At 40.0% G+C, this 27547-nt stretch overlaps 1 protein-coding gene across 5 annotated transcripts in view; it reads left to right on the top strand.

Moving 5' to 3' along the window:
• LOC149201659 (transportin MOS14-like) overlaps nt 1–27547 on the top strand; it is a 458994-nt gene that overhangs the window by 13300 nt on the left and 418147 nt on the right. For all 5 annotated transcript variants that reach the window (XR_016253876.1, XR_016253875.1, XM_089402969.1 and 2 more), the window contains exons 2-3: nt 14056–14154; nt 14352–14579. Coding sequence is in view for 3 of the 5 variants with exons in the window: in XM_089402969.1 (XP_089259095.1) it covers nt 14056–14154; nt 14352–14579 (327 nt within the window). In the remaining 2 variants the exon portion in view is untranslated. The remainder of the gene's footprint in view (nt 1–14055; nt 14155–14351; nt 14580–27547) is intronic.

Genomic DNA, 27547 nt, shown 5'->3' with positions numbered 1-27547 from the left:
CAAATAATAGAAACATCAGGTTTCTATGTAGAATATGGAAACAATCAGTTTCATCTTAAGAAACTGCTAAAAGAATAAAAATAGCAACAGCTAAAAGAATGAGCATTAAATACTAAATAGAAATATTCTAATAACAAATACTTACTTGGCCGGCGCATGTAGCCTTGTCGTCTGCAGCTGTCACTACTGAAAATCGCAATCATAGCCACATTGCAAACCAACAAACCCATACGCGCTCTGCAGACAAACCACCGATCGGTGTTCCCATCAGTTAAAAATTTGTTGTTAGCGCGAATTCTCTGCACATAGTGCCATCTAGAAGAAATTCGTGACGAGTTTGCTTGTTGTAAACATTTCCGCCTACACTATCCAAGCTGCGCTAGCATTGTTGCTCTATACCCACCGTAGCTAGACATCTTGTAAATCGCTGCCATTCATGCAACTGCGATCACCCGCCTCATTGAATTTGTGGTAAAATTCGTGAGCGACAACAATCTACCCACGTATATTTTATTCTGTCTACAATTTCGTCCAATTACAATTTGTATAGTCAAAGTGGAACAGACATGCCCTTTAACAACTCATCGTGACCGATTGAGGTAAATCTAATGAACGAAATAAAGGGTTATAACATTGTTGTGCATAAGTGGGTAATATTATAAAAAGATAAATAACTCTTGATGAGACAATTTGGTAACATTCAAGCCACAAAGGTGTATCATAAAAATAAACGGTTATATTGTAAAATACAAGTCACAAGGAGAAAAGGATTATTTAAAAATAAAATAAAGTGAAAAAAATAAAGATAAGAATTAAAAGGTATATTAAAGAGGGAAAAGAGTATTAAGGAGTTTGGAAGTCTTTGAAAATATTTGGAAATAATTATATAAATAAAATTATAAAAGAAAAGAGATTAAAGAAAAAAAAGTGTTATATTATTATTATTATTATTATTTTTAAAAGGGGTCAATTGAAATTAATAAATAATCCTAAAATGCAACTCAACAATGTTGATCAAGTTATCAAGTTATAAGGGGAATTTAAACTAAAGATGAATTGCGTAAATAAGTCAATATTTTGTACTTGATGCTCATTTTGTAAAACATAAAGTGGGTATGGTGGATTAAGGAGGAATTCACAAAACTACAACAAAAAAACGAAGTATCAGAAAAAGAAATATAAAGATTTTGAAGATTAGTTTTATGAAGAATCAACAAAAAGTAACAAAGAAATTTGGCGTCTAAGGGACTAGTAAAAAGTTACTTGCGAAGCTTAAGAAGTCTAAAGATTCAAAGAAAAAATTGAAAGAAGAAAGGGAATGTTTCGAAAAGAAATTCAACGAAAATCTATTAGAGAAAGAAGAAGAAAATTTGTGCTAAAAAAACCTTAATCAAAGGTTACTAGAACAAATCAAAGATCTAAAAGATGAGAAGCTTAAACATCAAAACATTGAAAATAAGAGTGAGGAAGAAAAAACTGGAGAACTCTTACGTCTCAAAAATCATAACCAAAATCTACTCAATCAAATTAAAAAACTTAAAAATGATAAGAAATTATTATGAAACAAATTTGAAGAACTTATCACAAAAGAAACATCAAAATCTTCAGGTACAATAGTCTAAGTTGAAGAAAAAGGAATGAATATTGATCCAGTAAATGCTACAACACAAGATGATGACAAACCGATAGAAGTTAAAACATATTCAAAAGTTGCTGTTCAAACAATGGAAATTCTAAGTGATGATTCAATAGTCAATTCAACAACAACAATACCTGAAGTAAATCAGGAAACTGCCACGCACATGATAAGGGAAAGTCCAACCAGAAGAACTTATCGACATCCAAATCACGAGAGCAGACAACTAAGTCAGTCTACATAAACCAGAAGAACTCTTTATCGACATCCAAATCACGAGAGCAGACAACTAAGTCAGTCTACATATTTGAACCATTCAGAACATAAACAACATATTTATGTTCCAAGGAATACTACTATAAGAATTCATTACAAATTTCCAGTGATTCGAAGATTACACAAAAGATTAGTCTAGGATAGTCAGATCCCTTCTCAGTTCGGCAATTTTGTTTATCACTCCAAGGATCATATTGTCTTGTATCAACGAAGATGAAAGTTCGGAGACAAAAAGGTATTCGAAACGGAAAAAGAGTTCAAGCCCTTTCATCAGTAAGCTTTGAGGACAAAGTTTTTTGAAGAGGAAGGCAATGTTATGAATAAAATATATATAAAATAATACAAATAATGTAAACAATAATAATAATAATAAATAATGATTAATTAACTAGTAATTAGTTAATGAAGATGTATGTCCCTAAGGACATGACCGTTGGTGAAAAGGTACCTACCTAGGCTATATAAGCAAGCCCTCACACTTAAATGTTATCACCAAATCAATTCTTTTATACAATATTCAATATACATTTATTTGTCCTACAATGAATGTCTTTGTCTTTGAAGTATTCTGAAGATTATTGCTGCGTATACGAACTTTGTTCGTTACACTGAGACCTAGATCAAGTGCCGAGGGTTAGAAAGAAGAGTCTGTTGGTTTTAGGCTGAGGACCTAAGAAACTATAGTGAGAAGGCTAATGCGTGTGGGAGGTTGGAACAGAGGGTCTCAAGGACATCAAACATATAATAACTCTTTTGTTGATTAATGAAGAAGGGAACCGCAGATCCTCAAGAGAGAATGAGCTTTGGTATTGGGTTGGCAAGTGTTTCGGTCAAGGAGAAAGAGGCCGAATTTCTTCTGTGTTAATAGAAGGAGCTGGACGTGCAAAATGGGGAGTCCGTTTATGCTCTAGAGAGAGGGCCGAAGCCCTAAGAAGTAGATTGAGAGGCTTATCTCTATTTTGTCCTATGCAGGGAGGAGGGCTGCAACCCTAGAGTGGCCATAAGGCCTTAGGTCGCTGAGCCAAAGAGGAATGTAACCTTAAGCAATGATAACCGAGTCTTGGAGGAGGTTATTTGAGGTAAGAAGGGGAGCGAAGTTGACTATGATTAGGACGTAGGCCTAATAGGAGGCTGAGGAACCTCAAAAAATTAGAGAGTCAGGCCCGAGTTGCCTTAATTTTGTGGATGTATTGTGATGAGTTGCTAATCGTGTAGATGATTGCTGAGTATATGTCTTGCAATCTGTTCTGCTAAGTGTGTTGTAACACTGTGTCAACGGCCTAATGTAGAGTGACTTTGGGAGGACAAATCATTGGGTTGAAGACCTTGTTTGGGAGCCAATTGTACATTACATTTGAAGTGGCAAATCACTGTGAAAGGCCAGATTTGTTGAGCCTATGTTAAGTGACCATGCAATAGCATAGTCATTGAGCGAAGGCAATTCTGTTGGAGCTGAAGTGTGCAAGTATTTTGGAGTAGCGAAACCCTTGTGAGTAGCTGATTGAAGGAGGCAAAGGACTTGCCAGGTGTCAAGGACAACAAGTGCATAAAGGGTTGATCTAGATGGGCTACTTAAGCAAGTAATCTATGTGTTTTAGTGTTGCACGAAACACGCCCCCCAAGGATCCAAACCACGAATCACGTCCTGTACGGATCCTTGGGGGAGTCGTCATCGGATCCGCGGTTTGGAATTTCGGAACCGTGGATCGGGCTGACGAAGACAGTTCCTGGAATTTTGGAACCGTGCCAGCTTGATCTGCGGTTTCTGAATTTCCGAACCGCGGATCCAACGATGAATCCTCCCCGGATTCACGGCGGACCGGGCACGGATCCGAAGGGAGACAGGCAGTTCGACAGGGTTCTAAATAATTTTTATTTATTTTTCTTTGACTTAAGTTGAGTTGGGGCTTCTCGGACACTCCCAAGGTGCTCCCTTGATGCTCCTTAGATGCTTCCTAGATGCTCTCTCATGGTAATGTTAAATTCTTAAAGTAAAAGTGACATTCTCCTTTATTTTTTATTTTAGTCAAAAAAATAAAGGAGAATGTCACTTTTACTTAAATTTTTAACATTACCATGAAATGACTCAGGATGTTTGAGAGTGGTTCCAGCCTCATCAGACTTCATATGTGTTGAAGTTTCTAAGTCTAACAGTTAGAAACCCTCCATGTGCTTTCTGATTTATTCCTTCCTACTTGTTCTGATTAATTAACAAGTTATTTACCATGTAAATACCGAAAATAAACACAAGTACATGCTCAACACATCATAGATCATCAATTGAAGGAAACAGAAACAAGCACACAAATGAAATCGTTATTTTTGGACTAATGTCCTCGGAAAAACCCAATGCGGGAAAACCGGTGCAGCTATTTGAGGGTTTGATTTATTAAGCAGTTTCAAAATACAATCTGGGTGCCAAATCTGGCTCACCCAACAGAGAAATCTTAGGAGTAGTACCTCTCCTTCGAAGACAGATGCTCCGTCTGAAAACCTGGATAAACACTCCGACAGCTTCTCAACTCCAATCTGCCCCATGCAAAACCCCAGCATCAGCCTCTGGGGACTGTGTTAGCCTCTAGGGACTGTGTCAGCCTGCGCTGATCCTCTCGGCACTATCTCTACCTTTCTGCATTTGTATTCACTGCCCCTTAGCTGCAACTCTAGATCACTCTCTCAACTTTCTCAGCAAACCCAGCCCCAGAAAGTCGAAATCTTGATCTCTTGGTGTGTTCTCAAAGTGACCCTCAAGCCTCCTCTTATACTTTTCTCGTTGACAAATCAACGGCGGAGATTAAGTCCCTAATCAACGGCTAAGATTAGATTTGGCTAGATCCATGACTTTTGGACTATTCTAAACACAGTTTTATATTAATTCACATTATTTTCTCTAAGTTTAGACTTAGGGACTCCATTAAAAATATTAATTATTTTAATATCTCCCAAACTGTTTAGAATCTGCCCCAACCCTTTATGGGTATTGGAGATCTCATGTGCCTTAGCCTCTCCACCAATTTTCGTGGCTAGAGCACATCTGATGCCACCCCAAATCAACAATATGGAGAAAATACAATTTCATATCCTATTCAAAATTCAGCAGACTTAACAGTTTTCAGGAATTCAAGATCAATGGGATCGTGGCATTTCTTTAAATTATATCATGTATGAGAGTATGTGATTAGTGTTTAATCGAGAGCACCGAGCCCTATATGTACCCTAGTGTTGGTGGTGTTGATTGTTGAACTCCTTTGTCATGCCCTTAGCAAAATATTACTTTTCAATCAAGTCAAAATCATCGATTAAGCATGTTAATCTTTTTCTATCATATTTTAAGGCTTGGATTAGGTAATTTGATCAAATTTGGGCAATGTTGACTAATATCCCTAGACAATCTAGGTAGAGGCAAAGGCTAGACAAAAGGAGAAGAATCTAGATTCTAGATGGTTGACGCATCAAAATGGTTGATGGTCGAATAATTAATCATTAATGTACAATGGATGCCATATCTATCTTGATTTATGTACAAATATGCATGCTTCCATATCTTCTACAACTAATTTGGTATTTTGGATGTTTTTTTTATTTTATTTTTTTGTTTATTTGTTAAATGGAAAAAAGGGGCGGGGCAGTCAGAATCCGGGAGAAGGACTTTCCAGAGAATACAGAACAGAGAGGGGGAGAGAGCTCGCAGAGAGGCAGTGCAGTAGCCGGGAGAGCGGACGCAGAAAGACTGCTTGTCGCGCAAAATCCAGAACTATTGGAACAACCGACACTGCCAGGAACTGGCGGAACAACTGGTAGAGTTGACGCAGAAAAGCTGCTTGTCATGCAGAATCCAGAAATGTCGGAACAACCGAAGCTACCGAGAACAACCGAAACTACCAGGAACTGCTGGAACAGTCGGGATAGCTGACGCAGAGGGAAGAGAAGGTGACGCAGGACCGACGCAAAGCCAACGCAGAAATAGCCGGGGCTAGCCAGTCTTGTGCCTGATCAGCCAGAATTTTGCCAGGTGAAGTGAGGTAAAACTCTCTCAGATTTTCCACCAGTATTTTCTCTTTAAAGGATTGTTGGATGAGCATCCTAAATTTGTATTCAGATATTCCTCCTGCATAATAATAAAGCCTCAGAGCTGCTGCACCGGTTTTCCCGCATTGGGATTTTCTAGGGACAATTGTGTCAAAAAATAAGTGTGTCCTATGCATCTTGTTCTTTGTTCTGTTTTTTGTTTCATGAGATCAAATATTTAATTAGTGTAGGTTGCAGAAGTAATTTGCTTCATTATTCAAAAGAATAACTTGATGAATGTAATTTAAAAAATCAAGTAAGTGAAGTAGATTCAGATTTGCTATAGTAGGGGTTCCTTCAGAGTGTAAGAATTTTCACAGAAGTCCCCTGAGAAAAGAATTCCCTCTGTGTGTGCTCTTCCTTCGTCCTGACGCTATTTTGCACTAGCAAACTGCTGCAAAATAATTGCATCCCAGCTGAAGATTTGCTCCGCAAGGAAAAATACTACGCCTCCCTTTGCCTCTGGTAACCTCTGATCTAGAAAATCTATTCTTTGTCGACTCTCTCAGAGAAATAAATTTTCCTCAGAAACTGACCCTCTTGGCCCAAGGTCTGTTGATTTGGGGTAACCTCTGATGTGCTCTACTCATGAAAATTGGTGGAAAGGCTAAAGCACATGAGATCTCCAAGACCCAGAAATGGTTTGGACAGATTGTACCCGGTTTGGGAGATATTAAAATAATTAATATTTTTAATGGAGTTTCTAAGTCTAAACTTAAGAAAAATAAAATATTAATGGGTATTAATATAAAACTGGGTTAGAAGGTTCCAAAAGTCATGGATCAAGCCAAATCTAATCTTAGCCGTTGATTAGAGATTTAATCTTGACTGTTGAAGGACCAACAGGAAAAGTATAAGAGGAGGCTTGAGGGTCAGTTGGAAGATACACGAGAGTGATCAGTCATTCGATTTGCTAGGGCGGGGTTGCCAAGCAAAGTCGAATCAGTGATCAACAGCGAGGGGCAGTGAGTATTGGACGGAGAGGCAGAGACAGTGCCAAGAGACCAACGTAGAAGCAGAGAGCGAGAGCAACAGCCAGAGCAGGCCACGTAGAGCCCAGCAGAGACAACGTAGAGGCCTGAGGGACTGTGTCATCCACGCAGAGAGTAGCTGGAGTGACGTAGAGGGTCCCAGAGGCTGCGCAGTGCCTCAGAGCGCTGACGCAGAGGCCAGAAGGGCCAACATAGAGCTTAAGAGTCGCTGGAGAGGGTTTCGTGGGACAAGTTTTCTGAATACCTGTTTCCGAATAGAGAGGTATTGCTGCCGTGTATTTTTTCTCTATCGGGTGAGTCGGTTAGGCACCTAGTTGTACTCAAGGAAATATTGCATAATAATAAACCCTCAGAATAGTTGCACCGATTTTCCCGCATTGGGTTTTTTCGGGGACATTTGTCCAAAAATAACGGTGTCATTTGTGTGTTTGTTTTCTTTCAGTTGATGATCTGTAGATGTTGAGACTGTATTGTGTTTATTTTATTATTTATATGTTTTAAATAACTTCTTCAGAATTTACAAGTAGAAGAAATAAACCAGCAGAATACAGATTAATTTTCTAACAGATAGACTTAGAAAATTCAACATGGTATCAGAGCATGGTTGCAGATCACAGGAAAGATGAAGGCATCAACTAAGCAGAGCATTTGCAGCAGAATCAGCTGTTTCGAGTGACAGAAAGCTAACCCTTGCAGAAGCGACAAAGGAAGGGTTGACGTAGAGGGACTGTGTCATCAGTTCGGGCCAGAGTAGAGGCTGAGGAGGGCAGCGAGAGGCTCACGCGGAGATCAGGAGGGTTGACGCAGTGGCTGACGAAGCTTTTTTTGCCAGTGCCGGGATTGCGTAGAGCCTAGAGGTTCATTCCTTCAGTTGCTAGGGCATAGGAAGCTGTGGGCAGTTTGCAGGAGCGAAGTTGGTGGGGTATTGTGGTCAAAACAATACCAAACAGGGCAAAACCAAGGTAGAGGAAGTTGTTGTTGAGGCGGATTTCTAGCCAAGGAATCCGGATTAATGTTGCGGGTGCACAGACAATCGGAGAGGGGCAACTTGATGACTAGCAGAAGGATTTCCAAGAGGGAAATTGGGACTTAGAGGGAGTCCAACATAGAACTTCCGGGTGGGAAGTAGAGAGACTCAGCAAGAGTCGAAAGGAGAACTTCCAGAGGGAAGTAGAGAGACTTGGAGGAGTCGATAGAAGAGCAGAAAGATGGCTGTGAATGGGATGAGAGATCAAGACAGGCTGGACGGGGCGTCCAACATTGTGGTCTGGAAGGTCAGGATCTTGTCCATTCTAGATAGACATTGCATCAAGGGCTTCGCTTTGAGTGTAATCACTATCCCAGTTGACCCAGTAGCTAATGAGAAGTACGAGGAGGCAATGGCCAAGGCAAAATGCATCATACTTGATGGGGTCAAGGATCATGTGGTCCAACATATCGCTAAGAAGGAAATGACAAAGGAGATGTGGCACACCTTGAAGACATTGTACCAGCATACTTTCGTGCAGAGGAAGATGTTACTTGAGAATTAGCTAAGGTCATACCAGACGCAGAAGGGGGAACAGATAGATCACTTCCTCAGTCGATTGAAGGAGATCCAGAACCAACTGACTTCCATAGGAGCTACGCAAGATGAAGAATTGATAGTGAGGATGCACTTAACGCAGTCTCCGAGGAGTGGGAGACATTTGTCCAGAGCATATTGGGCAGGGCGGATCTTTCAGATTGGGAAGAATTGTGGGCGGCTCTTCGCCAAGAGGAGATCAGGCGATTGAGCAAGGTGGGAAGTAGCAATAAAGGAATTCAGACCAAGAAGGAAGAGGAAGAGGATGCAGCTCTAGCATCTGCGGGAAAGCAGGAGAAGAGGAAGAAGAAGGACCTCTCCAAGGTCAAGTGCTTCCACTGTGGGGAACTAGGTCATTATGCGAACTAGTGTCCGAGGAAGAAGAACAAGGGAGAGGCGTTTGACTCTAAGGCAACACCAACGAAGGCAGAGAAGGAAGTCGAGGAGGATGATGATTGTGCCATGAGTGCTCATGTACCTCTAGAGAAGAGGTGGGGAGACATCGAGCTGTAGTCAGGAGGACTACAGGCGATGAGGGGCAGGATCCTTGAGGTACCCAACCTCTTGGATTATACCTTGCTATAGGAGCCCCGAAGAGGAGTAGCAGGACTGGCGGATGTCAGTAGAGATGGATGCGGATGAAGCGATAGAGAGTGCTACAGTGCAGGAGTCCCCGAGCAGCGCGAGGCTAGCAGGCTGCAATAGTGCAAGAGGCACAGGAGTGTTGCAACAGTGCAGGATGGCACAAAGAGGTTTGCAATGGTGTGAGATGCAGGAAGTTGTTGTAGCAACACAGAGGTCAGTAGAGGGAGCACTTGTTAACGACAGAGGGAGCTTCAACATCGGAAGTGTTTCTAGCCCGACAGGGATGTCAGAAGTTGGGTGGATCAGTTAGTTACTTCTTAGTAACTAAGTTGCAGTGCAGTAGCACAATGCAACATGATGAGAGGGGACGCAGTGCAGATGTAGTGTTGGGAGGATGGACTAGCAACAACACTGATGCGGAGGGAGTTGCCATACGAATGCAGAAGTGGCAGTGGTAGTGGCAGGGCCATGGGCAGCAGTACAGGATGCAACAATGAAGTGGCAGTGGTAGTGGCAGGGCCATGGGCAGCAGTACAGGATGCAACAATGCAGAGGATGTTGGGCGGGGAGGCCTAGCATTAACACAGGTACCGGTGCCCTATAATCAGAGTGATGCTCAATGCAGAGTATTACTAGAACACAGTCCTCGCTAAGATGGAGTGTTGATTTGGGGTAGCATCTGATGTGCTCTAGCCATGAAAATTGGTGGAAAGGCTAAAGCACATGAGATCCCCAAGACCCAGAAATGGTTTGGACAGATTGTACTCGGTTTGGGAGATATTAAAGTAATTAATATTTTTAATGGAGTTCCTAAGTCTAAACTTAGGAAAAATAAAATATTAATGGGTATTAATATAAAACTGGGTTAGAAGGTTCCAAAAGTCACGGATCATGCCAAATCTAATCTTAGTCGTGGATTAGAGATGTAATCTTGGTCGTTGAAGGACCAACAAGAAAAGTATAAGAGGAGGCTTGAGGGGCAGTTGGAACATACACCAGAGTGATTAGTCATTCGATTTGCTAGAGCGGGGTTGCTAAGCAAAGTCGAATCAGTGATCAGCAGCGAGGGGCAGTGAGTACTGGACGGAGAGGCAGAGACAGTGCCAAGAGACCAGCGCAGAAGCAGAGAGTGAGAGCAGCAGCCAGAGCAGGCCACGCAGAGCCCGGTAGAGACAATGCAGAGGCCTGAGGGACTGCGTCATCCACACGGAGAGTAGCTGGAGTGACGCAGAGGGTCCCAGAGGCTGCGCAGTGCCTCAAAGGGCTGATGCAGAGCAATAGGAGGTTGACACAGAGGCCAGATGGGCTAGCGCAGAGCTTGAGAGTCGTTGGAGAGGGTTTCGTGGGACAGATTTTCTGAATACCTGTTTTCGAATAGAGAGGTATTGCTGCTGTGTACTTTTTCTCTGTCGGGTGAGCCGGTTAGGCACCTAGTTGTACTCAAGGAAATACTGCATAATAATAAACCCTCAGAATAGCTGCACCAGTTTTCCCGCTTTGGGTTTTTCCGAGGACATTTGTCCAAAAATAACAATGTCACTTATGTGTTTGTTTTCTTTTAGCTGATTATCTGTAGATGTTGAGACTGTATTGTGTTTATTTCGTTATTTATATGTTTTAAATAAATTGTTCGGAATTTACAATTAGAAGAAATAAACAGCAGAATACAGATTAATTTTCTAACGGATAGACTTAGAAAATTCAACAAGGACTACGCTGCCTCTTGAGGATTTCGAATTGCTGCCTATGTAGAAATTCGAACCTCCTTCTCATTCGCTGCTACTGAGTTCTCCGACTTCTTTTTGTGCTCTGATACCATGCGAAATTTTCGAAATCCAGAATCCTACTACAACAACTGATAATATTTCTTCTATTTGTTAAATTAACTTAACAAATTATTTGCAGTTTTCTACAACAAATATTGAAACATATACACTACAACCTTCACAAAATATATATTGCGGAAGAAATAAAAACACTGGAAGAATAGATGCACACACACAATAATACATCGTTATTTTTGGACCAATGTCCCTGGAAAAATCCAACTTGGGAAAACCAGTGCAACAGCTGAGGGTTTTATTATTATGCAGTAGTAAATCTGAGTACAAATCTATGGAAGCTCAAATCTAGCTTTCCATACAGAGAAAATGACTGACAAAAGTCTAGTGAGAAAAATCTCACTTCCATCGGTGATCCGACACTGACCTTGGCTCAAGATGAGCTGCTCCTTGCTGCCTCTGCGTCACCCAGCTCGGACCAGTGTCTCTCTTGCTGACTGATCAACTGCTACTCTGGAAACTCGATCTTCCTGGCCTCTGGGCTCCCACTCCGGCTTCTGGCACTGAATTTCGACTTCTCCTTAGCAAAATACAGATCTCCCTCTGAAGCTCTACATTGCCTCTCTGTGGAATTCTCTGTCTCTCTGCTATGCACTCACCAGACTGGAAAAACTTCCTTTCGACCTTACTATCCCTGCCCCTCTCTCACTGCGTCGACTTTACTGAATCACCTCCGGCAACTCACAACTGCGACTCTGGAAATCGATTTCCCAACAAAATCGAATTTTTGGTGGCTCCAAGTGTGTTCTCCAACCCCCATCTAATTTCTTCTTATAATCTCTCGTTGAGGCTTCAATGACCAAGATTAAAACATAATCGAGGGCTAAGATAATTAGAATTCGATCCATGTCTTGTTCTAAAAGATCTCACCATGACTTAATTAATACCCTTTAATTAATCAGTTTTCCTAAGTTTAGACTTAGGCACCATTAAAAAAAGATTAATTATTTTATTTAAGTCGTCTCTAGGTGGAATTTCTAGAAACGATTTCTAGGTCTTGGAGAATACATGTATTCTAGCCCCTCCACCAAAATTAGTGGCTAGAACACAACCAATGCTACAAAAATCAATAGGGGATGTTCTTAAGTTGAGGTATCCCCTTCAAAACAAGGACTTCCCCCTGTAGTCTTCAAGTCCCTATGGATAGGGAAACACAAGGGATGGGGATGTGCTATGATGCAACATTAGCTTTTGGAGTATCATCACATAGCATGTCAGCTTTGCTTTTCAAAGGATATTGAAAAAGTGCATGGATTGAAGGAAAACTTGAAAAGTTAAATCTGTGATGTAAGTTTATCTTTGGGTAAAAGCCCCACATCTCTCTAGGTAGTTTAATCATTGAACATTAGGGCCCATTTGGTGGATGCAAGGAAAATTAAGGAATTTAAAGATATTTGTTATTGGTAAAGTGTGGACTTGGAGTTGTCCATGGTTAGAAATTGAAGCGTCTGGAAGGGATGATCCAAAAGGGGACCGTTTTGCATTCTAAAATTGTGAAAGTATGAATTGGATAGCCCCTCTCATTGTTGATATTATGTTTTGCGGGGGGTTTTCTTATTTTCTTCACAAACATACATAATATTCCAAAAGTTTCTTTGCAACATATCATGGGATATAAATGTGACTCAGATTTATTGATGATTTCTTGTTCTCCGTGATATGCCTTTTTGCTTTTGGTATGCATTCCATATTCTTCTTGGTGCACTTTCAAAAGAGTTCTGGCCATGGTGATGTCTTTGTTATTGATCATTCTCGTTACCGATTCATTGATATTTATTTGGATATTTAGACTAATTCATAATGGTGGATGCTATTTTATTGAGGGATTTTGATTCCTAATGGATTGAACAAATGTTTTCCCCATGGTTTGGCTAAGAACAAAATGCACGTTTTTAGTAGGATCATATAGTGTTTGTTGATGGTCTCACAGGACATCCATCGAACTTGAAACTTGCCTCTTTTCATGGTCATCATCTTCTTAATCTTTTTTTCTTTGTAAGTCAGCTGTCTCCTCCTAGCGCATGTGCTTAGCAGCCCAGTGAGGTTTGAACACAAGCCGCCTTACTAACAAAACCCTTTCTTAACCGGTTGTGCTACTGGGACTCGACATCGTCTTCCTAATCTTAGTGAACCTCATGATGATTTAAATTATATTTTCAAACTTGGCTTAGATATCATGTCTTGATCTATTACCCCACAAAGTATAGGCGTTTTTTGTGGATCTCTGTCTCTTTAGTTACTTTTTTCCCAAAAGAAGGTAGTATTGTTAGCTGGGAGAAAATTGGAGTCGGCTGATGCTTCTGCGTGTTATAATACTATTTTTTTTTTATCGTGACTGTTGGATCTATAACTTCATTTCTTCAGCAACAAATGCTGTTGCTATAGTATAACTTTATTTGAGAGTTGTGTTAAATTAACAAGAGAAAAGGATTAAAATTAACTAGGTGAGTGCAGCATAAAAACCCTAAGTGTGCTAGTGCTGAACCATAAGTTTGCGCAGGAGAGAGTCATCAAGTGTGCTAGAGAGAGAAGATTGCAGCCATAAGAACCGAGGGCAAAAGAGAGTGCAATAGGTAAATGTGCTCGTAGCCTAATCACTTTTATAAAGAATCAAGGAATGAAAGTGATCACATGATGTGAAATACAAATAAGACAGGGCTTGTTTGCACCCATTTTAGGTAGTAAGGCGCTTTCCTCAAGGGGGGTATGAGCCCACACAAGTAACCATTATAGACTAGGTTGACCTTAGCCAAACATAATAATAATGATACAAAAGGGCGGTTGTAACCAAAACTGAAGCTTACCATTTTTAACAAATTGGATGGGGGATGGATTGGACATCCTAATACATATGCTAGTCCTCTGTCATTACTTTCACTTTGTCGATGCAGCGATGCACTATCAGTTATGGAGGAATCTCTTTGACAAGATTTTTGTCTTATTATTGTGTGTTTGCATCAACTTGTCTAGGTAGTAATCAGTAATCACTATACAAACAGATTCAAAGTAGATTGTTTGTGACATTGTTTACATGCAATAGATTGGAAGATGGAAAATGAAGGAATCCTATAATATTACATTTTGATTTGACAGATTCAAAATGAAGGAGGTTGCCTACAACCTGAAGCTAGAACTGCCCTGCAAACTGCTCTTCTCTTGGCTGCAAAGAGATTTAGCTCGGGTCCTCCTCCGGTATTTTGTTGTTCTTTTACAGCTCTATCAGTAAATACATAACTGTTTGTAGTTTTGTAGAATACCAGACTGTTCAATTTTCTCTGTTGAATGTATTCCTTTTCTAACTTATATGTGAACAAAGTTTTCAGCTATAATGTTTGTTTGTGATATGGAACAACTGGTATCCTCTGACCAATTTTTTCGCTGTGCAACAGCTCTTAACACAGATTTGCTTAGCATTATCAGCACTTGTCCTCCGATCAGAAGAATGGAAAAAACCAATTGAACAATTATTTGCGGGTTTGAATGAGCTACAGGAGGGACATGGAAATGGTAGCAGTGCAATTTTGGAGTTGCTGACAGTGTTACCAGAAGAAGTTATTGAAGATCAAAAGAATAATGCTACAGTGAGTTCGGCTCGGAGGTGGCATTTTAGTCAAGAAGTATTTACTGCAACTCCTCTTCTAATATATCTGAGTTAGTTGATTTTCTTGCTCAATGTTGCCATCTTAGAAGTTATTCAAAAATAGATTTCATTCCGTTCTACAGACATAGTGGTGTACATTGTTGGAAATCCAGGTGTAATATATCAAATTACCATTGTTTACATTAAGAATTATTAGGTATAGTTATGTCCATTAAGATAGTTATGTCTCACAGTTTTTATATTAAGTATAGTCTTTTTGACTGTATATCAACATACATTTCTAGCTCTCATATGTAATCCTCTCACACATTTTATATGAGAGGAACACCTCTAACAAGCTCAATAGCTCAATCTGAGAGTACATGGGCTCCCCCCTCCTGTAGCCCCTTTTAGATCCCTCACAGCTAGGCACCTCTTTCCTTCATGACACTTTAGATTTGAAGGACCTCACCCTTGAGCACGCATGGATGGGCCCCAACTCCATGATATTCCTTCATTTTTGGACACTCGAAGACCAACTTAGAGCCCACAGGCTAAGAGAAGGTTGACTTCTCTCCTGCCCACATAGAGGATCTTTCTTGATCAAGACCTCACCATATCACAACAGGTAGAACTCAAGTTATCTATGGACCGGGTCACAACTACATGGAAAGCAGGGAAGTGGGCAGTTATTTGTGATCTCGTTGTCATCATTCATGATTCGACCCCTTTGGGGTACTCTCGCCTTTGGGCCAAATGATGATCTTGTTCAGTTGGGGTTGGGGCTACTATGGGAGGTTGGCCCCCCATCTCCATTGGTTGTTGGAATTGTCATGGTGCATTTTGGTCTTCAACGGGCTCATTTTGTGATGTATATGTGTCCTACGACCTCCTTTTCCTCAAAGATGCATGCAAACCACATGCAGACCCCACTCTCGATCCATGGGTACCATTGGACAATAGACTAGATCTGACAATGTTAGAGGGTCTTAGGCAGGGTTACTACCCCCTTGAATCTGCTCTCGAAGCACACTCTGATTGGAAGCGCCAGGGGAGTGAAACTAGGAGCATGCTCCCTATTCGCTCCCGGTAAAAAAATTTCACTCCCTGGTTTTCAGGGAGCGATTGCTCCCGTATCACTTCGGGAGCGATACAGGAGTGATTGTTCCCTTTAAAACAAATCGCTCCTGCGCCATGAAATCCCGTGCGTAGCCAAGGGAGAGGGGTGTCTTTTTGTAGGGAAATGGGAGGGGCCAAAAACAATAAAAGGCATCCACCCCTCCTCATTATCATCATTTCATTTGTGAGAGAGAGATTGAGAGGGTTTGAGCTTGAGGAGCGTGTGGGAGATCGTTGGAGCTTGCAAGCTTGGGAGATTGTTGGAGAGCCAAAGAGGTAGGGTCTAATCCCATTATTTTTTTTCCATGTAATATTTGTGTAAAAATGTGTTGAATGAATCTAGAATCTAGATGTTCTTCTTCTCTTCTCCTACTCTTTCCCATTGCTCCCTCATTTTATTGGAGACAATAATCTCAACCTTCAACAAACATGATGGGTATATGGCTTAGTCTTATTTTGTTGGTTCCATTTTTTGGTATGTTGGGAAGCAGAAGAAGAAGAAGTGATGAAGATGATGAAGAAATGGGTAGTGGTGGGGGATACTCTAGAGAAGAGGAGTACCAAGAGGAAGAGGAGGAGGAGGATAATGTAAAGAAAACTAGGGTAGACCAAACACCCTTGTGTAAATATGTTACAAGGCTTCGGGTAGGGAAAGGGGGTGGAACCACTAAATTTGTATGCATCCATTGCAAATCTACTTACACAGGTTCATACACACATGCTAGAAAGCATCTACGTGGGAAAATGGCATGGGATGGAAATAAACAAATAGGAAGCAAAACCTGTGTAAATGTGTCAACACAACAAAGAACCAAATATATAAGGGAAGAGGAGGAAGCACAATACCAATAAAAAAAATGAAAGGGTGATCATGACACCACTAGCACACAGAGCAATTGCAAGATCTCCGTCAACATCCAACCATGGTAGTGGATTCACAACCATAGGCACTTACATCCCTTTAAGGCATAAAACAATATCAAAATTCCTTGACCAAGGTAGTAGGGATGATGTGGATGCAAAAATTTTCCGGTTTCTCTTTGCATGTGGCATATCATTCAATGATCTTTGTTCACCTTATAGGCATGAAATGGTTTCCGCCATTAATGATGCCCCTCAAGGAGACAAAAGCCCTAGGTATGACAAATCTAGAACCATGGGACTTGATCGGGAAAAAGCCAAAATAAAAATGCTTTGGGTAAATTCACAAATTCTTGGAATGAATATGGGGTATCCATTGTATCTGATGGTTGGACAAATGTCAAAGGCAAGCCATTGATATGTGTTCTTGGTGTATCTGCAACTGGTGCAACCTTCCTTTCATCTCATGACTACTTATCTAAGTTTAAGATCAACATCAACATTGTAGAATCATTAATTCAAACAATGGAAAGCATTGGGCCATACAATGCCATCCAAGTCATTATTAATAATGCTTCTAATTTTAAGGTAGCAAGAGCAATTATTGAGGATAGATACCCCAACATATTTTGGTCTAGGTGTTTGGTTCACACAATGAACCTTTTGATGCATGACATTATTAAGATAAAGGAACCTCAATACAAATGGATTGGTTCATTGTACAAGAAAGGCAAGAAAATGATAAGATTCATTACCAATCATAACAATACCCATGGCCTTTTTCATAGTCACTCAAGGTTGGAGCTATTGAAGATAGTAAAGACTAGATTTGCTAGCTATTCCCTCACCTTTAGGCACCTTTTGAAGGTAAGAGAGGCATTGGCTAGCATGGTATTAAGTGAATCATGGCAGATATTAAAGGACAGGGCTCCAACAACATCTGACAGGGAAGATTTTCAAGAGGTGGAGGACATTGTTCTTGATTGTCAGTTTTGGGAAAGTGTGAGGAATATTTTGCAGTTCACCAAGCCCATTTATAACATGATTCATTTTGCAGATATAGATGCGCTGGTGATTGGAGAGGTGCATGAGCAAATGGATAACATGCTAGGGAAAATCAAAGATATTGTTTAGTCGAAAGATCCCATCTTGTATGATCATATTCATAGACATGTGGTCAAAAGGTGGAATAACCTTAATGTTCCACTCGATGCCTTGGTGTGTTTCCTTATGCCAAAATACACTCTCCATCCTAGTTGGCCAAACTTGCACTTGGGGGTGGGGTTAGGAGAAAACCCCATACAGATCCAGAGGTACAAAATAGGTATATGATAGCCTTAGACAAGCTGGTGCTTGATAGGGAGGAGTGTGCCAGATTGTGTGGAGCTTAAATACTTCAATCAAACTGGAGTGTTTATTTCTTTGCATGCAATTGATGATAGAGATAGAATGGATCTTGTTGAATGGTGGAACATGTATGGCTCCGGGGGGGACTTTGGCAAAATTGGCAGTTAAAGTGCTTTCACAGGTGGTTAATGTTTCCTTCTGCAAAGAGGTGTTGGAGAACCTATAGCTTCATCCACAATATGAAAAGAAATTGCCTTAATGAAAATAGGGCAGAAAGCTTGGTTTGTGTGAATTACAACTTGAGGTTGTTGACACACTATTGTGAGTGGGCTCAATTTGATAGAGCATATTGACTTTGGCAAAATTGGTAGTTAAAGTGCTTTCACAGGTGGTTAATGTTTCCTTCTGCAAAGAGGTGTTGGAGAACCTATAGCTTCATCCACAATATGAAAAGAAATTGCCTTAATGAAAATAGGGCAGAAAGCTTGGTTTGTGTGCATTACAACTTGAGGTTGTTGACACACTATTGTGAGTGGGCTCAATTTGATAGAGCATATTGATATATCACTTAGGACAACAACCTGGAGGAGGACAATTTGGAGGATGGAGCCATACATTTAGACCAATTGGAAGCATTACTTTTGAACAATGAGGATGAAGCAACAACAATGACATCAACAACCATCATTCCCTAACAATGCTCAAGTTGCACCATCTTTGTTGCCACCTCCATTTGTAGCCTCACGTGGAGGTCATGTGCCTTCTAGTTTTGGATGTGGCCATCCGACTATGCGGGAGGAGACTCCTATTGCTCCTAGACCATGAGAAAAGAAATTAGAAATTTCTCGTGGCAAGAAGAAATTTTGATTTACTTGTATTTTCTAGTTTCTATTACTTTTTATGACTATTGACTCTTTGATATTTATTATGGTATTTTTATAAACAATATATGACAATTTAAGTTTGAAGTTTGAATTCGGCAATTATAATTTATTGGTAATGATTCATGCATTATGAATATGATGCTTCGTGAAAGTTGAAATGCTTCATTTCATGTTTGATATTCTTTGTTATAGTTTGGTAATGGTTACACGTACAACTCTAGTGATGACAAATGTTATATATTGAATTTTGAAACTTTGAAACTTTAAGATGAATGAGAATCAAGATGTTGTAACTTGTGGACATGTGATTGATGAATATTATAACTTCTAGATAATTGATGTCATATTGTTTAATCCATGTTTTTATGCTTTGTGTAACTAATTTATCATTCTACATGCTTTTGTTAACCTATATGCATCAAAATATATAAAATAATATATTATTATAAAAATCGCTCCCAAATTCGCTCCTGAATTCGCTTCCACTTTCACTACCAAGAAACCTTGGTTTCAGGGGTTTGCATGTCTTATATGGGACTCTCTCTAGAACAAGGTTACCATGGTATCATTAGATGAACATGCCAGATTTTTGTTTGTTCGATTCCATCAAAACAACCCTTTTCTTCGGGACAACTACACTACAATTTGCTACTCCCACCCCGGCCTCGTCGCACTTTGCATTGGATAGTGAGTTTGAGGGGGACCCTGTTGTCGATCTTTATGCAAACATCTCTGACTACACTCTTGGGAAGATCATTCTTCTCATGATTTCAATGCTTGCACCAGAGACATATAGGTACCTCTTCATGACAAAGCTGAGGATATAGTTTGCCTCCAAGAGCTAGAGCTAGAGTCTATGAGTCTTCATAGGAGTTCATAGGATAGGAGTGGACCCCACATAGGTTATGGGAGGCACCTCTTGCAGTCGGTTGAATCTCATATTATATTGGTTTTGAATGGGCTCCCTTGTTTTTTGGGCTCAAGACCTTTTACCTACTTCCCCCATAGTGAAGGAGCTAAGGTGGTGGACTGTGTCTTGGCCAACTAGGATCTTATCCCACATATTCAACACCTTTCAATTTTTTGCCTCCCTCTAGCAGACCACGCCCTCCTCTCCTTTTCCCTCTCTGCTTCCTCTTTCCTTCCCGAACTCCCTAGCCCACCCCGCCACCCCTTCACACTACCTTCTTTTACAATAGAGATTATGCCACATCTTACACCACTCACCTTAAGGAGTTGCTCCCCCCCATTTCCCATTTTATGTCACTAGACACAACCATAGGAAAACATGAGATATTTTCCTTGATCCTCGTGGAAGCAACATTTGAGTCTTACCCCCATTCTACTCATCATCACAATCCTCATGCCCCATGAACCATTTGTTTGATGATGAATGCAAAGCCCTCCACAAATAACTTCGTTTCACCCTCACTCATGACCCATCTTCCTCTGCCCACCTCCACAAAAAATATTGTAATCTCCTTCATCGTAAGAAATGAGCATTTCTCTCTTGGAGGTGATAGGAACTTTGTGATTCCCTCTACCTCTCCTCGAAAACCTTTTGACATACTCTTTTTCTTCGCTCCCATACCATTTCGCCTAACCTTGATCCCCAAATCATGTTCTCCCACACCACCTCCCTTTATGATATTCCTGGTCAACCTGCCACCTGCGTCTTCCCTCCTCCGCCCCCTAACTTGCCACCTTTTCTCTGACCACGACATCAGGAGAGTAGTCATAACTATGTATACCAACAAAGCAGTTGATGAGGAAGGGCTTTAGGTCGAATTCCTTAAACTTGGTGTGTAGTCCCTTGACTGAGCTCCCATATAATTGATTTATTTAGTATGTTCAGGCTTCCCCCTTTTCTAGACCAGACACATTATTCATCCAATCCACAAATCAGGGAGTAGTTATGATCCAAACAAACTCTGTACTAACATGGTGGGTCATATATTCTTTAAGCTTTATGTCACAGTGTTACGGCAATGGCTTTTTGGGGTTTTGGAGAGCCACCATCTTAGGGCTAAAGGACAAGCATGTTTCTGCCCCAACTACTGGATGGTTGATCACATTTTCACATTCTGAGCCATTACTGAGGAGGCTTGTCATTGGTGTTTGAAGGTTTACAATTGTTTTATAAACTTTCAGAAAGGATTTGATACAGTCCTTGAGAGAGGCATGAGTCCAAATTTTCTGCGACATTGGCATATCAGTATTGGAAGCCATCATGATATTGTATGAGTCAGTTTTGTAATGCCTTAGGATGGCACACGACGTCACTGACTTCTTCCAGAGTATCATAGGGTTAAAACATGGGTGACCTCTCTTGACGACCCTCTTTTTGTTAGATATTGTAATGATGATTTCGTAAATTAATAATAAAGCTGTTAAAATATAAATAACTTAATCTACATATGTAGTTCTTAATTAGGTAACCATTTTCTAATGAGAATAACAAAATCTCCTAAATATATATACTATATATGACACCATCTTATTTAATTCGATATGGATCGATATAATACATCCTCTCTTACATTCATATTCTCTATCATATCTCATATTCACCATAGTTTAACATGGTGTTAGAGCATCAATGACTCTGAACTAGGGCAAGTTCAAAGTCTGTGTCAAGACAAAGTTTGACACAACCGACTTGGAAAAGGGGACTTGTAGTGATAGACAGTTGCAAACACAAAACTGACTCAGCTTAAAAAATTTCAATGATAGCAGAATAATACCATACAATGGCGGCTGAGCAAACTTTACGTTAGTGGCTGGATAAATATGTATGATGACAACTGCAGTCAAATAGTGCAAACATGTATACATTGTTGGCTTAAAAAAATAGTATGATGGATTAAAATTAATACAACAGTTAGAATTTAGATTGTAAGACAACTAGAATTTAAAATTTGTATAATGGTAGCTTGATTCGGCATAGCTGACGACAATTAAATACAATGGCTCGATTCCGTACAACGGTGGCTGAGGTACGTAAAAAATGATTTTTTAATTAGGTGACAAACTTCCATACAATGCTGGCTAAGGTACGAAATATCATTTTTGAATTAAAAAAGAAACTATAGAGTGTTTGGATAATAAGGTGGATTTTTTCTTTGGAGTTATGGTAAATATTAATAATTTTATAATGCTGGACTTTCATAAGTTAAAACGGTAAAAATTTTCCTTCTTGGAAATAAAAAATGGAACAAATTTTGTCTATCCATGATCTTTGGAAAATCGTTATGGGTACAACTGCAAAACCCAAGCCCATGATCAATGATTATAATAAGAAAAACAAATATGCATTACTTCTTCTAAACTTTACCTTGGAAGATGTTATTCCTTCTCACATTTGTGGTATTACCACTGCTTTTGAAGTTTGGACAAAATGGAAGAATTTACATGAAACTTTGTTTGAACTTTGAATTTTAATGCTACGGAACAAGTTAACTACTTTAAAGATTGCAACGTCATATTCTATTACAGAGCATGTTCAGAAGTTACTAGAATTGAAAAATGAATTATCAGTCATTGATTCAGATATTAAAGATGAATTCATCACTATTCTATTTAATAGCCTATTAGATGAGTATCAACATTTTGTATCTTTTCTCGAATTGAAACCCCTACATTTGATGAACCTATAGGCTTACTCCTTTAGGAAGAGAAAAGGCTCAAGAAGAATGAACTTGCACCAGATCAAGCTTTTACAGGAAGACACAAAGGAAGATGTTGTGTTAGAGGTCATCAAGAAGGATGATCTACTCAAAATTTGAAATTGAATTCTTCAAACTAGACAAATATTTCTGAATGTTCTAAGCTTTACAATTACTGTAGCAAGAATAATCATACTGAAGACGAGTGTTATCTTAAACAAAAACATGAAGCCGAAAGAATTAGAGGTAGAGGATATCATAGAGGGGGTAGACATCAGAGTCATTTTGTAGAGAACAATACAATTGGTCCTTAAAAACCTGCCACTGATTATGGCTTCTCATACTGATACCTCTGCGTGTTTGGTATATTGATTTAGTAGCCAACGAGGATATGATGGTAAACAAGAAGTTTTTCAAAACTTTCTCCTTGTGATAATAAGATTATTATTCTTGGTGATGTAGTTCTCATGAAGTACAAAGCAAAGGTGATGTACCCATGAAAGTTTCAGGAGATTGTATTAAAACTATACAGAATGTCTTATAGTTCTTGGCTTAACAACAAATCTGCCTTCAGTTAGTAAAATCATTGAAAACTTTACTATTGTGTTTGATAAGAAGCCATGTTTGATTAAAGATTGTAACAATAAAACAGTCAGGGGATTGCTGTCTAATGATATGTAGAGATTTGATGGTGTTCCAAAGCAATAAGCAACTTTTTTGACATGTTCCACCTCAAAAAATTAGTTATGGCATGAAAGATATGGTCATCTCAATTATTTTTATTTAAAGATGTTGCATAAACATAACTTGGTGAATGGATTGCTTAATATTGAAGAAGACAAAGGTGTATGCGAGGCATGTTTGTTAGGAAAGCAACATCGATTCAAATTTGATCACAACAAAACTAGAGCAACTCAGGTACTTCAATTAATTCATAGTGATGTTTGTGGTCCCATGAGAACCCAATCTCTTGGAGGTGCTAAATATTTAACATGTTCATTGATGATTTCTCATGGAAAATATGGGTGTATTTTTTGAAAAACAAATATGATGCTTTTGCCACTTTTAAGCAATTCAAAGCAATGGTTGAAAATGAAAGTGGTCAATGCATTAAGATGTTTTGAAGTGATAAAGGAGGTGAGTATGAATCAAATGTTTTTCATGATTTTTTTCTATCATCACGGTATTAAAAAACAAACATCTATTGCCAAAATGCCTCATCAAAATGCGGTAGCAAAGAGAAAAAATAGATCTATTATGGGGATGGCTAGGTGTATGTTAAAGAGCGTCATTGCAATGATTAGTTTTGGTTTGACGTGTAGACAACAGTGCTTTTGTTAAATCATAGTTCGACAAAAGCAGTGCGTGGATAGACCCCTTATGAAGCTTGGTCATAATAAAACTAGAGGTAACCAATCTCAAAGTTTTGGTGGTTTAGCATATGCACATATTTCTGATTGTGATAGATACGAGTTGGAGGCTAAGAGTAGAAAATGTTGGAAATAACACAGGGGGGGGGTGAATCAGTTTTATCAGATCAATAATTAAATTTTCAAAACTGATTTGTATACGCTACTTCAGCTCAGTGAACTAGCGTGTATACGCAACTGTACTTAATGCAACCAATGTATATGCAGAGATCTTTTGATTTACCCAAATTATCATGTATTGAACTTTAATCAGTATATCAGGAATTCATTAGACAGTGCAGTAAAAGCAGAATAAAGCATCACACATAAGCAACACACATGAACACCAAGATATAAGGTGGAAACCCAATGTGGGTGAAAACCACTTGCTGCTGTCGTCTCTGTCTTCTTTTAATAATAAGAAAATTCTGTTTACAATTTTTGTACTGGTGCAGTCTTATACCAGTACGCAGGCTTCTACCTGCAGAAGGCTACAACCTTCTCTCGTTCTCCAGCTTCTACTGGAAGGGAGCTACAACCCCCTAGCTCTTGTACTAGCTGATATGTTTACTAGTACGTAGGTGCTGGCCTACAGAAGACTACAACCTTCTCTTTTTTTCTAGGGACTACGTTTCATAAATTTTCAGACTAGATCTATCAACAACATCATTCAATCATCAAATATATCTGCATCAACCAATCTCCTTTTGAACCAACCATAACCGAATCAATCAATCACTTTGACAACCCATCAATCTGATCATTCAGAATGTTGTCACCAGAATACAGTAACCAGAACCCAAGCCAGAACCCAGAATACTGCAACAACAAACAGAAGCAACTAAAACATATTTTATAAGGTATACACGCTGCTGATGAGGATGATCCACGCAAGTATATCCATGCAGGCTTAGTAGGCACACATGCCCTAATCTCGCAGTTAGTGAAGACTTCATCAACAAAACTCCTACAACGCTGTAAATGGAGACATCTAAGCACAGCTATGAGATCTGTTCTCGCTGTCAAAAGGAGATACAAAACTTCGCATTTGGGCACATGTATACGCTATAATGAGAGGAATAGAACTCGGGTTTCATCTCTGTAACCTCCTTGGTGATATTCACCTCCATGAATGGGATCAATGAAACCCTACAACAGTACTAACCCCACAGCCATACTAAAGGAGTATATTACAATGAAAAGACCGGATCTGTCATTCTCAGCATTCTTGTTGATTTGGGGTAGCAACATGTTGTTGTATAATAAGAACAGCGTAACAGTCATTGAGTACACATCTGATAGGTGCAGATTTATGATGTTGAGAACAACTCAGTGATACTTGGATGCAACACTACATAATGAATGGGTAGCATCTTGACGCAACACCACACATGGGCAGCATGATGTATGAGGTCATGGACAACATGATGTGTGGGCAACACAGTGATCATGAGCAGTGTGATGATACAACATGATGGTGCTACACGGTCAGGTGCAGCAAATGGACGAGATGCAGAACGATAATAGAGGGAGTCACCTTGGAGAATCAGTTGAAGCAGAATGTATTCAACTGATCTCATCATTATAGTAGATGATCTATGCTTGGATCTAGACAAGTCAAAGTGTTGATTTCTGTTGTAAATGTACTATCTCTCTCTCTCTCTTTCTCTGCTGAACTTTGAAGATAAAAGAAGATTTGATCAAAGGGTTTCCCCACACATTGTGGGGTTTGTTCCTGGCTTGCGCCACATCTTGTGTCCTCTTGTCTTGGCTTGTCTTCTGCAATTTATATTTATATTCTATCTACAGTTTACTTTATGCTGATGTGATTGCTAATATGGAAAAGAAATTAAATAAATTGCTCTAGCATAGAACATACCAAAATTAACATGTAATTAGAGCTGAGGTGAAGACAATGCCCAAGCAAGAGTGAAAGAGCAATCACCGAAAATAGTTGGGACAAGACAGAAGGATCAATGGGTTCCTCATAATTCACCTAGAGTGAAGTCGAAACAGAGAATGTTATCAGAATGACAGAGCGGCCCTTATACGAAGGAGTGTCTGAATGGCAGAGATGCAGGTCATCAAGGACACGGTCGACCCTTCATGGAAGCAAGGAACCCCAGGAATGGAAGTCGAAGGTTTTAAGGTGGCATTCGTCGATGGAAAGGTACATGTTTGAAAATAGAATTTTCAAAGATGCTTTTGAGTTCAAGGATGTATTAAGTTACAGGAAGTCCACTGGGAACCATGTCCATTGACACATAGCACCAGAGGTCTGTGAGTCAGATGGTGACAGGGAAGCCTGAATTCAAAAGGAGCATGAAGGTACATGTCTGAGATGTACCGAAGGAAAATATTATAAGGGGACCATCCCCCTCATGCCACAGGTCCACAGGTTTGGAACAACCTGAGGAGTTGGATTCATGATTGGGAATCTCATGCATGCAGGTGATAGAAAGCCCTCTATGGCTTGAAGCAAGACACCCCGAGCATAGTATGAGAGGATCAACAGCTGTCGGATGAAGCTGAGATTCACTAGGAGTGAAATCGATCCAAACCATCCGAAGGTTGTGGATGTCAGACCTCTCATACCGACACCTATGTTTGATAGGTGCAGACCCTCTCATTTGTAGAAGACAGAGGGAGTTGGATTCCGAATGTGGAAAGATAAACTGCTAGCCTGTGACTACCTCGAGGATCTTAACTTTCAGAAGTTATATGGTAGTGATGACAGACCAGATTTGGGAAATGCCTCTGAGTATTCGCATTGATGTTCTTGGTGAACCTCCGTCTGAACATATGTTTTGCAGTTAGCATTGTGAGCTCATATTTGGTTGAGCTTCACTAGATTGATGCCAAGAATCTTCTGAGATGTCTTCAGGACACAATCTCATGGATTGAGATACACTGCCGGAAATATGAAATTGCATTCGAATGCTGATTAGGCAGGTAGTGTGGAGGATCACTGGAGCACTTCTTAGTGTTGTTTCTCTTTGGATTCTGCTTCGATATAATGGATGAGCAGGAAGCAGAAGTCGGTTGCCATAAGCACCGCTGAGACCGGATACATATCTACAAGTATGATCTCGTATGAAGCTGCCTGGTTGGGGAAGCTCTTCAGTGCGCTGTTTGAGCACATACCACTGTGATTCTCTGTAACAACCTGAGGTGGGATTCGATTATTAAGGAATCCCGTATTTGGCAGTAGATAGACATCATCTGGGATATGGTTTTTCGATGAGCAAGGAGGCTCCATTGCATTAAGATGATGTACAGGTCGCTACACTTTGTTAGAGCTCTGGGGAAAGATCAAATTTGTGATTTTCCCGAACGACTTGGAGTCGTCGATAGACCTTTGTAAAAGGGTCCTGCATGTTGCATACATTGAGCTCTAGAAGCTCTGGGGGCTTGCGGTTCTTATTGGAGCAACATACGACCACAGGGTGACTCACCCTCCCCTGGTGGTGCACACTGGAACAAGATGATTCGCTCTCTTGTGGGACAGGATTGATGTGTTCTCCTGTGAGGCCTGGATTGATGTGTTCTCCATGGCGATTGTAGCAGGATTGATGTGTTCTCCTGTGAGGCCTGGATTGATGTGTTCTCCATGGCGATTGTAGCAGGATTGATGTGTTCTCCTGTGAGGCTTGGATTGATGTGTTCTCCATGGCGATTGTAGCAGGATTGATGTGTTCTCCTGTGAGGACGGGATTGATT

The sequence above is a fragment of the Pinus tabuliformis genome, chromosome 2_1 (genome assembly GCF_031772625.1).
Source record: "Pinus tabuliformis cultivar Carrire ecotype Pingquan chromosome 2_1, CPIR1, whole genome shotgun sequence".
Taxonomy (NCBI): Eukaryota; Viridiplantae; Streptophyta; class Pinopsida; order Pinales; family Pinaceae; genus Pinus; species Pinus tabuliformis.
This window is presented reverse-complemented; position numbering and strand designations above follow the sequence as displayed.